At 46.3% G+C, this 16,051-nt stretch overlaps 1 protein-coding gene across 4 annotated transcripts in view; it reads right to left on the reverse strand.

The window, feature by feature from the left end:
* KHDRBS3 (KH RNA binding domain containing, signal transduction associated 3) overlaps positions 1-16,051 on the reverse strand; it is a 159,738-nt gene that overhangs the window by 99,114 nt on the left and 44,573 nt on the right. For 3 of the 4 annotated variants that reach the window (XR_010730189.1, XM_066265612.1, XM_066265614.1), the window contains exon 2: positions 8,643-8,761. Coding sequence is in view for 3 of the 4 variants with exons in the window: in XM_066265612.1 (XP_066121709.1) it covers positions 8,643-8,761 (119 nt within the window). In the remaining variant the exon portion in view is untranslated. Of the gene's footprint in view, positions 1-8,642; positions 8,762-15,419; positions 15,566-16,051 lie in introns of those variants that run through there. The other variant, XM_066265613.1, reaches the window with a different exon arrangement.

Raw genomic sequence — 16,051 nt, forward strand, 5'->3', positions numbered from 1 at the left:
GCTGCCTCCGACTCACAGGGCCCCGCCTGGTGTGGGTCTGGTCTGGGGCCAGGGACTGAGCAGCTTCATGTTTGCAGGTTGTCTTCAAGGCCACCAGCTAGCCTTCCCCACAATTAAATCATTCTAGCCCGATAATTACTCTGCCCTTCCCCCTGAACCCTGCTTGTTCACAGCCTGGACTTGTTCATGAGGACTCCATTCAATTCCACCTGTAATTCTTTCTCCAGAAATGACTCTCCCTCTCACACCCTCAACGTCACACACAGCCCCTCCACCTCCCTCGAGTTATTCCACTGCCTCCCTGCGTGGCTCTGAGAGAGGCACTGTCTCCGGCTGGCGTATCAATTCCTAGAGAGTAACTGGGAGCCACATCTGACTTACCATGCCTCCTACGGGAGGGCTCCCGATAAATACTTGGGAAATTACAGTTTATTTTGCCCCCAAACGGCACCCAGTCAACATGGTTTTCATTGATCTTCTTTGTTGCAGAAACTACTGCCGCGTATTAAAACTAGAGATGTAAGACTCATTCTTTAGATTGAGGAAGTTTGCAATCACAAACCTCTAAGTATGACTGGTGGTTGGTAATTAATTGGTGTTGTTCCCCTGGTTGTAATTTAACAGTTTCGATTTCTAAATGGCAAACAGCCCAATCTATGGAGACAGTAGCAACTCTAAAAATCAGAGAAGTGGGCAGCAATTTCTCCAGGAGGAGATGTGAATGAAATAAGTGCACGCGCGCACACATAAGCACACACGCACACAGGCGGCAACCACCTGAGACCTCCCTTATGTAGCTGCTATCTCTAGTTGCTCACGGCTGGATTTTATTCTTGAGGGGTGGGGAGGGGAGGGGAGGGGTGGATGGCAGAACCCAGTAAGACAAGCAGTGCAGGTGAGTGTGAAATGGTTAATCCAGAAAATTCCAGACCGCAACGGTCTGGCGGCAGGTGTGGGGCACAGAACGGAGGGTCTGAAACCGAGGGCAGGAAACAGATCTGGATGAGGGGCTATTCCAGCAGCCTGGGTGAGGGTGGCCGTCGTCCACATTAAGGGGTGGCAGTGGTGTGCAGAGAAAGAGATGGATGATAATCCAGGGACAGGAAGAACAAAATGTGCAAGTCACAGCATTTGAAGGATGGAGGGGAGGAGGGAGAGGAAGAGGAGACGAGGAAACAGAAATGACACCCCGGTGTCTGGCACTTGCACCGAGATGGGCGAGCCGTCGTCATGAACGTGAGCAGGGAACACAGGAAACAGGCCCAGTTCACCAAGAGAAGAAGGTGTGAGTTCACCACGGGCATGTCAAAGCTAAGATGCCCGTGGACTATCCTCCAGGCAGAGCTGGGCATCTGCAAGAGGGGGCTCCTGAACTTGACCGCCTTCCCCTCTGCGACTACGCCCTCGGTCCCAAAGTGCGTTATGTGCCCCTTGTTTTGTGTAAGCCGGTGTCTGTGACCGGTTTGGACCAAAGTTCATAGGTGAGCCATGGACTTCAGCAGAGCACGCTGGGAGTCCCAGGAGAGAGGGACTAAGCCTTGGTCACATTCCCTCTGTCTAATACAATATAGTCACGCTGTTTCCGCTCAGTCCAAATGTGACGGTCCTCACGGGACCCGGAGCCAAAACAATCCATCTAGTAATACCCAAACCATTTAAGTCCGTCACTGGTCACAAGGCACTAAAAAATATTTGTACCTTGTGGCTGAGCAACACACTTAAGAGATCTATCGGCAGTGCCCCCTCAGAAAGCAAGCAGCCACGTCAGAAAAATACACATGTAACAACATTCATCACAGACGTTAAATTCTGAGCGCTCTGCTCTGTGACCAAAGTAGCATTTCCAGTCTTTGGAAAGCAATCAGATTGAGGGGGGGGGGGCATAAATCCAAATTTTATAATTATTTATTAGGGTCAGCAGCAGCAATAATCATCACCCCCCAAGCCAACATGAGTCAGTTCTCTCAGGCAACCCTCGGTACATGTCGGGCTGCTTTCTGGGGTCCACTTAATAATCTGAGTTCAACCACTACGTTTAAAATAACCAAACATCTTAAAAAGAGTACGGGAAAGGCTACCACGTAAGATGTGAAGTCCTTCCATACTACCTTTGAATGCTGTCATGTTTGCCAGTACCAGGGGACATGCCCTTCAGGCCTCGGGGATGTGTCACAGGGTCCCCAGAGCCCGGAGGAGACCTCAGAAAACAACAAAAGGAGCTTCCGAAGGGGTGTTCCTCTCGCCTCCACCGCCGTCTAGCTTGCCCTCTGCGTCCACCATCATGCACACAGAAGGGACTGCACCATGAACAACGGGCTAGCGGCCATTTCCTGAGGCCCCGTAACCCTGAGCAACCCCTCTCTACATCAACCCAGGGTCACACGGTTCAAAGAACACCAGGAGGGACATTCACAGTGACTTAGGATAAAGACGGCTATCTTTACATAATTATTCTTACTATCAAAATCCTCATTAGCCGGCCGTATTAACTTCGGCAACGGCACTTATGTAAAAAAAACAAACACATCATGCCAGCACATCAACGCTTTACAGCTACAGGGAACCTATCAACTGAGCACAAAAACTATAAAGCATTTACACATTCATCCTCTGGAAAGAAAAAAACACATTACATGCCTCTGAAAATCAATTAGGAATGACAGAAGAGGAAACCTGTCAACTATGCACCACTCACGGAAATTCTTAAACCCGTGATAATTTCTGTGGATTCGGCTTCTAGCCGCCAGTTCACGGGGCAGAGGAAACCGCAAGCCGACAGTCCAGGCGGGAACACGTGCTCGGAGCGTCCCTCTCCTCCCTCAAGACCCTGAGCTGAGGAGCATGCCTGAGGCAGCAAATATGTCAAGAGTATCATGCGCACATCATAGGAAGACCATGTAGAAAAGCCATGTCGACTACACAAACTTAATGAAGATAAAGAGCATGTGCACATTAGAATGCTCACAGATGAAAACAATTACCAAATTAAGAAATGTTTCAGATCTAATTTAAACCTATAGAATTTAACTCAGTGCAATCTTTAAAAAAAAAAGAACACATCACAATGGTACAAAGATATTGCATAAATTAACTCAGGGGCCCTTATTTTCCCCCAAAATGGAAATCTTTTTCTTTTTAATCCAAATTATTATATAAAAGTCACACCAAGTTACTGTTAAAACATTAAAGGACAGTAGAAAAAAAGTATATAATCCTACTCCCCAGAAAGTAACTGCTCTTAGGAAACTTGTTAGTTTTTCTTTTCCCCAAATGATTGTGTACACCTTGGTTTTCCTTTTATAATTTAACAATATAATAGGATTGTTATGTTACCATGGCAACAGGGCCATGTATCACATATGTATAATGACACAGAGAACTAATTCACTTCATTTCATAGTACGACTCACTTTTAATGGTGCACAAGCATTCTCCACTCTAGCATGAGCTTGCACGGGGCACCCCCGCACCTGAACCTGCCCCCAATCAGGGAACACCTAGAGAAGCCCCTGCCTCGTCCTCTAAAACCACTCCAACCCCACGTCTCCACCTCACCGCTGCCCCTGACCAGCACGACCCCACGCTCTACCCCCTTTGCTTGATTTAAAAACCTTCATAATAGTCTGTGCATCTTACTGAAATAAACCCATGTAGGAGAATAAAATGGCGTGTAATTTCTCAAATGGCCTCTGCCCTACACAGAGCGCTCCCCTGTCGTGACCACGTCAACCTCGCTTTGTCTAACTCCCAGTCCTTCCCGGGCCAGCTCCTTGGAGACAGCCCCCGCCACCCTGCCACCCCGGGAAGCCTCCAGCGGTGTCCGCCTGGTCTTCTCTGGTCATTCGGGAGCACCCTAACTGAGCTTCCCACACTGTGGTGTCAGCATGAACTTACTCATCCCCAGGCTCCCTGAAACGGAGGGTTTCTGATGGGGAAACGTGCCTTCATCCCCACAAGACAGGTGAGGTGCAGGGACAGACGGATGGACGGATGGATGGATAGACAGATGGACAGATGAATGGATGGACAGATGGATGATGGACAGAGGGACGAGTGGACAGTATCACTGATGAGTGAACCAGGGGATGAAGAGCAGCTCCGTGACACCCAGGCACCGCTCAGCACTGGGGGGGGGGGGGGGGGCTTACCCACGGGAAAACTAGGGAGAACGCTTTCTCCAGCTCAGCATCTCCAAACACGGTGTAATAACCATAACACAGTGTTTGCCTTGAATTTCCCACTCTGCGTGCTCAGACGTGTAACTCAGAGAGTGAATGTACTTCAGGTTTGAATCCAGGGAGACTCAAGTTCAATGGCGTGCCATGGAAAGAGCGTTGAAAATGGTTCATTAGGAGCGGGGAAAGGACTCCATGAACGGAAACCATCTTATTAGAGGGAGTCTCACACGCAGCCCGCTTCTCTCGCCCCCGAAGCGGGAAGCGCCCAGTCGGCCCTGAGCCCCCAGCGCGCTGTCCTCCACCCACTGCCGCTCTGCAGGGCCGAGCACCGCCAGCCTCTTCCAGCTCAGTCGTTAACCGACACCGGCAGGAGAGCTTTCTCTTAGAACCGATGGAAGTGCCATCTTAGCCTTTTATACGGGTGAGCTGGAAACTCGCACGCTCAATTATGCTAAGCAGAAATATCCTTCTTCAGCACTCTGAAAGCAACGGCTTTCTAAGCAGCCTACTTCAGGCATTATAAATACTTGAAATGGACTCTGCTCTCAGACGCGGAGATGATCATCTGTCTTCCCCTGCCCTCGTCCAGGCTGACGGAGAAAAGCAGCAGTTGCAACTTTAATGCATAGACTTTCTTGAATAGACTTACTCTTAGGCAACAGTCTTAATTACAGATTAATCATCTACGAGGTCATGAACTATCTGAGGACGGAACGGGCACATTCGTCCTTCTACCCACTGCTTATCGGGCATACAGGGAATACTGGGCATAGTTATCATTTTATAAAGGTTTCCATAAACTATGCTTCGCCTGGTAATGACTCTATGAAAGGCTCACAACATAGTTTTCTGTTTACTGAAAATGTGTTATCTTTAATTCTTAAGTACGACCAAGCTCCTACCAGGCTGACAGTTTGTATAAACAGTTTACTTCTTTTCCAATTTGTATGCTTTTTATTTATGTAGCTTGTTTTATGAACTCTTAACTCTAAACAAAATGTAAAAACCAACTATCTGAAGTCTGTGGAAAAGAACCAGAAACCTGGGAGATTCCGGACGGCCATAAGACTTGGAAGAAGGGAGAAAGTCGAATGACTTTAGACTTGATAGCCGGAATGACAGCGTTTGAGGCAACCACAGTGCTGACATGTGACAGAGAAGTACCACACACGACAGAGAGAAAGCTGAGGAGCCCCAAATTTTGTGTGTGAAATCTCCCAAAACCTCTGGCTGACCCCAGAAGTCAGGTATGCCAAAAAAATTAAGGCAGAAGTCAACGCAAGAAAATAACTGACCCGAGACCCACACACCGACCCAAGAGACCAAGTCTGCGGTCAGAATCCAGAAACAGCAGCTCTCCTCAAAGAGAATCCAATCCGGCGTTTCTACAGTAGAACTCTCCCAATGTCTAGTATACAACCCAAAACTGCTCAGCATACAAAATACTGGAACAATATGGCTCATTACCAAGACGAAAGATTATCAAGTCCAGTCAAATCTAAGGTGACAAAGATTTCAGAATTAGATAGAGGCCTAAAGCATCCATTTTCATTGTGCTCAATGACATAAAACAGCACCTGCAATGAATGAAAAAGTAGAACATCCAAGCAGAGAAAAAAAAATAGATATTTTGCATATACATATTTATACAGGAATCAAATATAAATTCTGAAATAGATTGTTATAATACCTAATATAAAAATTGTATCAGATGGACTTAAAAGAAACTAATGGTGACATGGAAAAAACAATGACTAAGATACAACAGCACAAATTGTCCAATCTAAAGACTAACAGGGAAAAAGAAAACTAATAACAAAAGTGACTAGAGCCATCAAAATCCTTTTGAGAATAAGGTTGAACATATGTGTACCTGACGTCTCAAAATATGGGGAGAAGAGGCTCAAAAAAAGTATTTGAAGCAAGTCATGGACAAATCCTTTGAAAAACACACAGAAAAATTCACAAAAGATGAGCTAGAAAACCTGATTAGCGACATGCCGAGTGAAGACATTGAGCTCATCATCAAACCCACAACACCTTGGTGCACTGGAATGATAGTTCAGCCACTGAGCCACCTGGCCAGGGCCCAGCGGTCACCATTCTTAACAGTAAAATACTGAATGCTTCTCACATTGATTGGGAACAAGGGAAGACTGCCTAATCCTCCCACCTGCATTCAAACACTATACTAGAGATACTAGCCAACAGAATAAAACAAGCTACATAAATAAAAAGCATACAAATTGGAAAAGAAGTAACCTGTTTATACAAATGTTATGAATCTATACATAGCACATCCTAAAGAATTATAAAATAACTTATTAAAACTAACAAGTGAATTTAGCAAGATAGTGGAATATAAGTTAAGAAACAAAATGTTATGTTAGAAGCAAAAAAGTGGAAAAGAATTTTAAATATTCATTTTACAAGTGTGAAAAACATGAAATATTGAGAAATAAGTTCAACAAAAGACAAATAGGACTTTTATCCTAAAAAGTATAAAATGCTGCTGACAGAAGTTAAAAATCTAAATACGTGGGAAGATATACCATGTTCAAAGAAAGGAAGACTCAATATTGTTAACGTGGCGAGTCTCCCTAAATGGATCAAAAGAGTCAATGCAACTGGCAATCATACTCCCTGCAGAATGTTTTGGGGAAATTAATAAAACAATTACTTAATTCATGTGGAATTACAATGGACCTAGCCAAGAAACCCTGAGAAGGAAGAATAAAACCTGATTAGTGACATGCCGAGGATTTTGATGGCTCTAGTCACTTTTGTTATTAGTTTTCTTTTTCCCTGTTAGTCTTTAGATTGGACAATTTGTGCTGTTGTATCTTAGTCATTGTTTTTTCCATGTCACCATTAGTTTCTTTTAAGTCCATCTGATACAATTTTTATATTAGGTATTATAACAATCTATTTCAGAATTTATATTTGATTCCTGTATAAATATGTGTATGTAAAATATCTATTTTTTTTTCTCTGCTTGGAAAAAACCCTGAAGGGACTACATTACCTAACTTGATGTCTTACTCTAAAAAGCTACAGTGATGAAAACAGGAGGTAGCAGCACTAGGGTCCATAAATAAATCAATGAAACAAAACAGAAAGTGCAGAAATAGACCCCTCACCGCCTGACCAGGCGGTGGCATAGTGGATAGAGTGTCGGCCTGGGATGCTGAGGACCCAGGTTTGAAACCCCAAGGTCATGGGCTTGAGCACAAGCTCATCTGGCTACAGTGCAGGCTCACCAGCTTGCATGCACAGTCGCTTGAGCACAGGGATCGCAACTACAAGTTGATACTTTCCATCACTCTCCTTTCTTGTTGGTCTGTCCCTATCTGTCCCTTTCTCTCTAAATAAGTAAAAAGAAAGTAAAGAAATAGACCCCTCACTTTTGTAGTCATCTGATTTTCATCAAAGGTACACAACTGGCCAAATGAATGGCCAATAAGTACCATTCATTCACTGAAAAAGAACACAAAATCATTAATCCGGAAAATGCAAATTGACACAAACAAGGAAATACCACTATATAATATACTAGCAGGATGGCTAAAATAAAGAGATTGATAACATCAAAAGTTGACAGAGACATGGAGCAACCACAAGTTGCATACACTATCCTTGGAAATGTCACAAGGTCTGACCACATTGGGGGTGAAAAGTATGGCAATTTCTTATAAAAACAAATGTACAGCAATTAAATTCCTAGGTATTTACCCCAAAACAATGAAAACATATGCTCACAAAATGATTTGTATGAAAGCATTCACAGCAATTTAATTTATAATAACCCCACACTGAAAACTGTCCAGGCAAATGGATAAATTGTGGCATAGTCAGGTAATGAATTATTATTCGGCAATCTAAAGTGAGCTACTGAGATGTACAACACTGTGTATGAATCATGGACACTCAAAAGGAAAAAAAAAAAGATAAACAAGGTAAAACAGAGTTTCAATTCAGGCCAGCCCTAAGACAACCAAGATTTTAGAATTAGAGAATTTAAAGCACCTAATGTAATTGTGCTCAATAACACAAAATAACACTTGCAATAAATACAAAACAGAACTTTTTTGTAGAATGCATAAACAGTATTTTGAACATTTATGTGCTAAACCCTATGCTAAGCATTTCACACGGGTAATCTCATTTCATTCTTAATCCAGCCTTACCTCACAAATAAAGACAAAGAAGTTAAGTAAACGGTACAAAGTCACATCACTAGTACGCCTCATAAGCATAATGTGTTAGGGCTCCATACCTCAGGCTAAAGACAAATCGTGAAGACAGAATCACTAAGTAAGACTTGAGAAGTCTGTGTGCATCGGGGGGAGGGGCTGAGCTAAGGGGAAAACACCTCAAGAAAATATCAGACGGCATACGAATTAAAACATCTGCTCCTCACCATGGAGCTTAGCACACCCTGAGCGGGCCTCACTGTCTTCTTACCTTAGGGAACTGTTTAACAGGAATTAACACTTTCTGTCCCAGCTTCATGTTCTTATTAATCACCACATCAATGTACTTCTCTTCGTCCTTTCCTTCTCCTTTTTGAAACTTTTCTATTTCTGTGGAGGAAAAAAGATATCCATGAAGTGTATGACTCAGAACTCCGGAGGCCCAGAGTTCTCCTCAGCGCTTCTGTGGCATGAAATCAAATACAGGAATACGGACTATTAGATTGCTACACTCTTTCCCAAGTAACAATACAGTTCCCGTTCTGTCGATCATTCTTCACCAGTGCAGTGGGAAAACAAAACAAAACAAAACAAAACGCATATACCATGGCTCTACCAAGTCAAATCTCAGTGGCCCGTGCTAAGGGAGGCTAATAAATGCACGCAATCATCAAAATCAAAAGAAATTCCGCAGGGCCGTCTGGAATCCTGGAGAAAGGCTGATCAAATAGCCAAGAAGAGCCAGAAAGGGTCCTCAGTTCAAGGTTCCAGACTGCTGACATCCCTGGTCATCACCTCGCCTGGCTCTCCATGGCTTAGCCCAACCAGGAGTGAGTCTTCAGGTGCCGTTCAAGGCCCTGGACAAGCTGTGTCACCTGCCCTCCCCCCACCAAATCTTCTCTCCTCACAAGTGACAAGATCAACCACAGGCTCTTGTCTCCGCTAGCACTCTTCCCTCTACCTGTGATGTTAGGACGACTCAGTTTCGCATGTATTCTCCTTCAAGAGTCAACCACAGCGAAGGCCACTCTCTGGGTGCCTCTACCTTGTCCTCCGTGGGGCAGCCGCGGTGGGAGAACCCATCACGCCCACCCTGACACTCACAATGCACTTCACACACAACTCTGTCGAAACTCTCTACAATATGGACAGTGCACGTGTCCCCACCCCAATTCCTATACTGAAATCCTAACCGCTAATGTGATGGGATGAGGAGGTGGGACCTTTGGGAGGTCATTAGGTCATGAGGGTGGCACCCTCATGAATGAAATCAGTGCCCTCAAAAAGAAAGGAAACCCTGAGGAGCTTTTCCACCCCGCTGAGGACACACAGTGGGAGACCTGCCCTCTGTGAACCAGGAGGTGGGCCCTCACCTGACACCATATCTACAGGTGCATTTACCTAGAACTTCCAGCTTCCATGACTGCGAAAAGTTTCTGTGGTCCATAAGCTACCCAGTCCGTGCTATTCTGTTAGAGAAGCTTTAGAGAACTGAGACGCCCTCCCACCAGATCCTACATTTCTCTTAGGTCACATCTGTTTCTTCATTCAACAAACATCTGCCACTATGCACCCACTACGTGCACGCTCCAGATCTTAGGAAACATTAGTATCAGTTTCGCGCATTATTGAGTATAGCATCTGGCTGCACAAGAGGTCCACAAGCAGGTGCCTGGACAGATGTGCACGGGGACCGATTCCTCCATGGACTGGCCACGAGACACCTGGGTTCTGAGGAAAAGAGTGAACAAGTACAATGGAGTCACCATGCAAGCTGCTGAGTTGCACAATCAAGTAGGCTGAGGCATTCTTATTTCTGCTCTTACTTTAACTAGCTGGAGAACTCAAATCTTTTGAACTCTTGTGCCATGCCTATAGATACAGATATACCTGTACGTGTGTGTATATACGTATGTCTATACATATACCTGTCCATGTGTGTGTGTATATATATGTGTGTACCGACATACACAGATAGAGATACATTGAAATCCTATCGCTGAATCTCTGATTAACCCCTGAAGGACTCAGGAAGGAATGTTCATGTGCCCAGACCCTTGACATCCATTGTCTAGACAACTGGCCGTCTGTAAGATTACCATCCCGGATCTATCCAGACGGGAAGAAAGCATGACTGAATCTTCTCAAGAATGTATTTTTTTAGTATAAGAACTCTTTGCTTTTCTTTCTTCTTTAGAGCACTCTGAGTATCGCTGAGTTGTGTTTCCAGTTTGCAAACCCTAGGACCCTTGAACAAATATTTATTTCTAGCCAAAGCCTCCTGATTTACTGACACTCCATCGACGGTTCAAAGGGTTACTAAGCACAGAGAAGGTTCAAAGAAGGCACCAGTTGTATAAAGGGACACACACGTATGTTTCTTCTGCTTCCGTTTAATATGTTTCAGTCACTACATGATTCGGTCTTCACAGGGGATGACACTGAGGGAGGTCAGGAAGGTCCCTTTGCTGACAAATGGCCACGGTGGGACTTCCCCCAGGCTTTCCTGACACTAAGTAGAGGACGCCACTGCTACGCCCTCCCTCGTTACTTCTACGTCAGGTCAGACAGAAGAGAAGGTGTTCACAGCACCCTAGGTGAGTGGGAAATGTGTCCAAAGCTGGCGGCTGCGGGCCCAGGGCCTCAGTCAGCACTGCAGAACCCGGCGGGCCGGAATGCCCCTCTTAGTAATTCTCCATCCACTGACCCCTCATTCTGCTCGTTGGCTCAACGTCCCCGCTGTCTCTGCTGTCTTCAACACTGAGCCCGCCCTCTCTCCCCAACAGTGGTAGTGCTGAGTTATAACAAGGCTCAGAATAACTATGTTTTCCTTAATAACGCGTGGTAGAAAGTCAGCACGTAGGAGGGATGTCATGAAAAACATCTATCTGGTCTTTGTCCCCAGTTCCAGGCACAGAGCTCCTAAACCCCTTGGCATCGCCTGAGCGCTTGGAGTGCCGCCTGTCATCACAGCGAGCCCCTTTCTGCCGGTGACCCACATAAGGAAAACTCCCTAAGAGCCCCTGAAAGTCAGAGTTGGAAGAGCTTCTGGACATACACTGCTCACAAAAATTAGGGGACATTTCAAAACGAAGATCAAGCTATAAAATACCCCCTAATTTTTGTGAGCAGTGGGCCTCGAGCATAGTTGGAAGAGTCAACAACATTTGCTACACTGAAATTTCCTAGGAAAGAAAGAAAGACATTTTAATGGACCTACGGTTTGTCAAAATAGAGTTAAGTACCTATTGTCTTTTCAAATAAAGAGCATCTTCCGGCTCCAGAGAACTTACAACCTGCACCACGTGCGGTTCCCTGATCAGAATCCACCGCGTTATTCCTCGCATCAGTAATACTGAACATTCGAAGTCACGTGTCAAGTCATAAAGGTTAAAAAATTAAGGGGAAAAAAAATGTGTTTTACCATATATCGTATTAAAGTTGGAGATATGCCTATGATTTTAAAGAGGAATATAAAAATGAAAAGAGAATACAGGTTAAAAAACTAATTTCCTTTCTAGATAGTCAACTGTGCAAATCACACCTTGCTAAAAACACTTTGTTACCTTACGTCAACTCTGAATTATGTTACTGTATCCATGTCACTGATGAAGATACAGTTTTATAAAATTTTAAAGCCTGAGTTCGTGTTAAAACTAAAAGGTTCCCCCCCACACACTGGCCCTAACGGAGCACAGGGGGATGGAGACATCCCAACCACCCCCCTCCACCCCCGTGGGCATCAAACTGACCTGATTGCCATCATGGCCTTTGTACCCTCTGGTTATAAAAGTCAAAACTGGTCAACACTCTCCTTTCCTTAGGTACAGGTCAATCAACAATTTTATATTTTCTACTCGACTGAGGATAATACGTAGTTGGATGTTTCCATGAACTCCAATACGATACAATATAAGAAAACGGGGATCTGTGCAAGAGGACCTATGAAATCGTGAAACGGCATTTACGCCTGTCCCTACGTGGGAGCTTCCCATTCCCGCCGTCGCTGCCGCCGCTCTGACCTTCCCTAGGGAAGGGGAGGCACTGGGCTTCACCAAGGCGGATGTAACCTTTAAGCTAATTAAAGCCCATGAAAGCCAACCACAGGAATAAAGAATCCAATCAGATTTTCAAGGTCGAACACACGGAATCTGACTCTCACTAATCCCTAGCTTATACTGGTTCCCACACAGTTTCATACACCAATGTCATCCCTTCGCCACAAATAATCAGTGCGTGATGAGGCTTTCGATAACGTCGGGGATTAAAATGCCGTTTCCAAACCACGGACACTGAATTTCTGTCCACCCAGAAATGAACATCAGCAACAGTGTCTTTTTTGGCTTTTGTTTTTTCCCTTTCTTTTTGAGCTTTTGCCTTCACCCGGTATGGAGCTTACTCAGCCAAGGGCCACTTAACTGTTCAGCCAAGGGCCACTTAACTTAAATATGCTCGTCTGCCAAAAAGCAACCAAGTAATCTGCGGATGTACATGAGTTATATGCCCAACGTAAAAAATCTGAGCACGAAAATTCTCGCACAGGACCAAACACATCTACACAGGTGTCTTTCCTTGGTCTCGGTCACTCCATTTCCACACACTGACCCTGCAGACAGAGGGCTTGGGCAGACATGAAATACTACATGCTAAGCTATTTACCGCACTGTCTTTACCAGCGAAACCCTGGAAATCTCCGCACGCCGACAGTCGGAGCCCGATTACATGAGCAAGGGCACGCAGCTACGAGACAGGAAAAGGTCTGCCCCAAATGCACCCTTTTCTCACAGACACAGACGCAGGATAAAGCAGTATGAGCACACACGTCCAGATTGACTGGTGTGCACACACAGTTGCTCCCTCTGTATGAGAAACTAAGAGCCGTGGTTACCTAACCGGCACAGGGGACTGGAGTGGGTTTGAAACAGGAAATGGTTCTCTTTTCTTTTTTTTTTTTTTTTCTTTCTCTTTTTCTTAAGTGAGAGAAAGGGAGATAGACAGACTCCCGAATGCACCCTGACTGGGATCCACCCGGCAACCCCCACCCCCAACCCCTCTGCAGCCAATGCTAGGACCAACTGAGCTATCCTCAGTGCCTGGGGCCGATGCTCAAACCAATAGAGCCACTGGCTGTGGGAGGAAAAGAGGGAGAGCACAGGGAGCGGGAGAGAAGCAGATGGTCGCTTCTCCTGTGTGCCCTGCCTGGGAATCGAACCTGCGACGTCCACACACCGGGCCCACACTCTGGCCTCTGAGCAACTGGCCTGGGCCAGGAAACGCTTTTGCAGTGGTTCTCAACCTTTCTAAGGCCGTGACCCCGCAATACAGTTCCTCACGTTGAGGTGACCCCAAACCAAAAAATAATTTTGGTGGCTACTTCATAACTGTAATTTTGCTACAGTTATGATTCGGAATGTAAATACCTGATATGCATTATGTATTTTCCGATGGCTTTAGGCGACCCTACCGGGGTTGCGATCCACAGATTGAGAACCGCTGCTTTACAGCCTTTTAAGTTTCAGAACCATGTAAATATTTTACCCACTTAAATGTACACAAAATTCATTTAAAACAGTTCTGTTGATTTTTTAAAAAAAAACTAAAACAGAATCAAATTAAAATGTGTACAGAGGTGGCCATGCTTATATTTTGCATCTTAGCTGGTAACCCAGAGCTTTGCTCTCTTGCTCACTGTTTTTTACGTCTTCGTTTAAAGTATCCTTCCACTGAAGCTATGATGGAGAATTTACCTGGACTGCTTACCTCACCTGAAGCAACAGAGGTGCTTCAGAAAACTCCGAGTCGCTTAGTTTAGTTTAAGAATGTCATCATATGTTACGTGCAATGGGGCTCATTTGAAGGTGGGGATGGGGGGGAGACCAGCATTTATGCACCAGAAAAAAACCAAAGAAACCCATGATTCAGTTCTGGTTAGTTTAGGAAGTGCCCCAGGTGCAGGGACCAGAATATGGGGACTCTGTGTCATATGGCAGACAGATGCGATACAATGTACAGGGGGCTGCAGGAGAGGGACTAACAGCTTTTTGAAATTGGGAAGATTATTCCAAAAGCTAGCAAACAGGTGCTGAATTGTTCAGGGACAAAGAACAAAGTCAGCAGCAAAGAAACGGGGAGTGCGTCAGCGGGTCAAGCAGCCCCGTGGAACGCCGGACCACGTTCACTCATCGCGTCCAGTCCGACGATATCGCGGATACGTGGAGATGCACCAAGATGTCGCAACCTGTGTGTTCTTCCTTTCTCTTTAAACCACACAGCGTGGAACAAACCAGACGAGTGACAATGACACGATCCTGCCATCTGAGTCAGTGCCCACAGATGTGCTCTCAATTTCCGGACCCTTAGCCCTGGGTCCCTGTGGAAAGATCGCACAGGGTCAGGGTGAGCAGAGGCAGCTCCCCCACGAGGGACACGGGGACACAAGCACGAGGAGGCTGGCCGGGCTCCTCAACGGCGAGACTGAGGCTCTAACAGTTCAGTGACGATGACGGGAAGGCTCCACGTGTCACCGTTACCTGAGGCCAGCGTGTGACCAGGGAGAACCTCGAGGGAAGGGAGCCAGGCTGCTGGGCAGTGAGTGAAATGGGTGGAAAGCAGAGGGACAGGAAGCAGGTTAAAATGCAGCTGGGTCACGAAACGTGTCCTGACGAACAACAGACAGGGACTGAACCGGTACCTGACGTGGAAGGAGGACGGGTGTGAAAACCAGCGGGCCAACCCCTCCACCTGTGAGAAAGCGCCGGTCCTGCGGAACGCCCCGTGAGCACGCACACGGGGACACGCTGCGCTGCCCTCGCCTGTGCTCTCTGTCCCAGAGCCCCGACCTGTCCACAGCTGCCACTCTCGCCGAGCGGCAGGCGCTGAACGTGTCCTAATGGACGGGAACATGTCTGTGGACGTCTGGCCAGCGGTACCCTCCTCTTTGGTGTCTGTGCCTGAAGTCCACTTCCAAGGAAAGGCTGTCTTTGAATCCCCAGGCTAAGCCACAAAACCACAGCTGCCTAGGATACCCGACACGGGCATCACTTCCTACCTGGCGTCCCCCTTGTCCAGCAGCCTGTCCGGTACCCCCTTCCAGCCCCTTCGCAGCGCCCGGCGGGTGCCTAGGGCTCACAGATCGGAGTACGTGTCACTAACACACGGGCGTCTGGCTCCAGGTCTTCCGTCGTACTTTCTCTGTTTCGGCTCACGTCCTCCCCACAACAGTGCCGGAAGGCGGAGCGTTCTTCACATTTCACACGTTAGAGAAGGCGGGACATGTATCGCTAAAAGTCACACTGTGAGCAAGAAACATTAGCAAGACTCAGACTGACTCCAAATCTGGGACAGTTTCTAGCACATTCCATCCGCAGGCCATGAGAACACGCTGTCCAGCTAACCACCCGCTCAGCCCGTGCTTCGCTACATGGGCTTCTACGAAGAGAAGAAAACGCCCTTCAGGAGACAGGTCCGCGAAAGAACGGCTATCAGAAACTGTTGGCAAGGAGCCCGAACCCTGCGCCACTCCGCCCTCTCCTAGAGCGTCTCGGGAAGAACGGAAAGGGGGAACGGCCCCTTCTTTCCCTGGGTGAACGACCCAAAAGGAATGGGATTCCAGGAGGAAACAGGTGGCATTCAAACTGGGTCACCTGAGATTGGTGACAGTGAGGGCCGACAGATAAAGGT

Source organism: Saccopteryx bilineata, chromosome 3 (genome assembly GCF_036850765.1).
Source record: "Saccopteryx bilineata isolate mSacBil1 chromosome 3, mSacBil1_pri_phased_curated, whole genome shotgun sequence".
NCBI lineage: Eukaryota > Metazoa > Chordata > Mammalia > Chiroptera > Emballonuridae > Saccopteryx > Saccopteryx bilineata.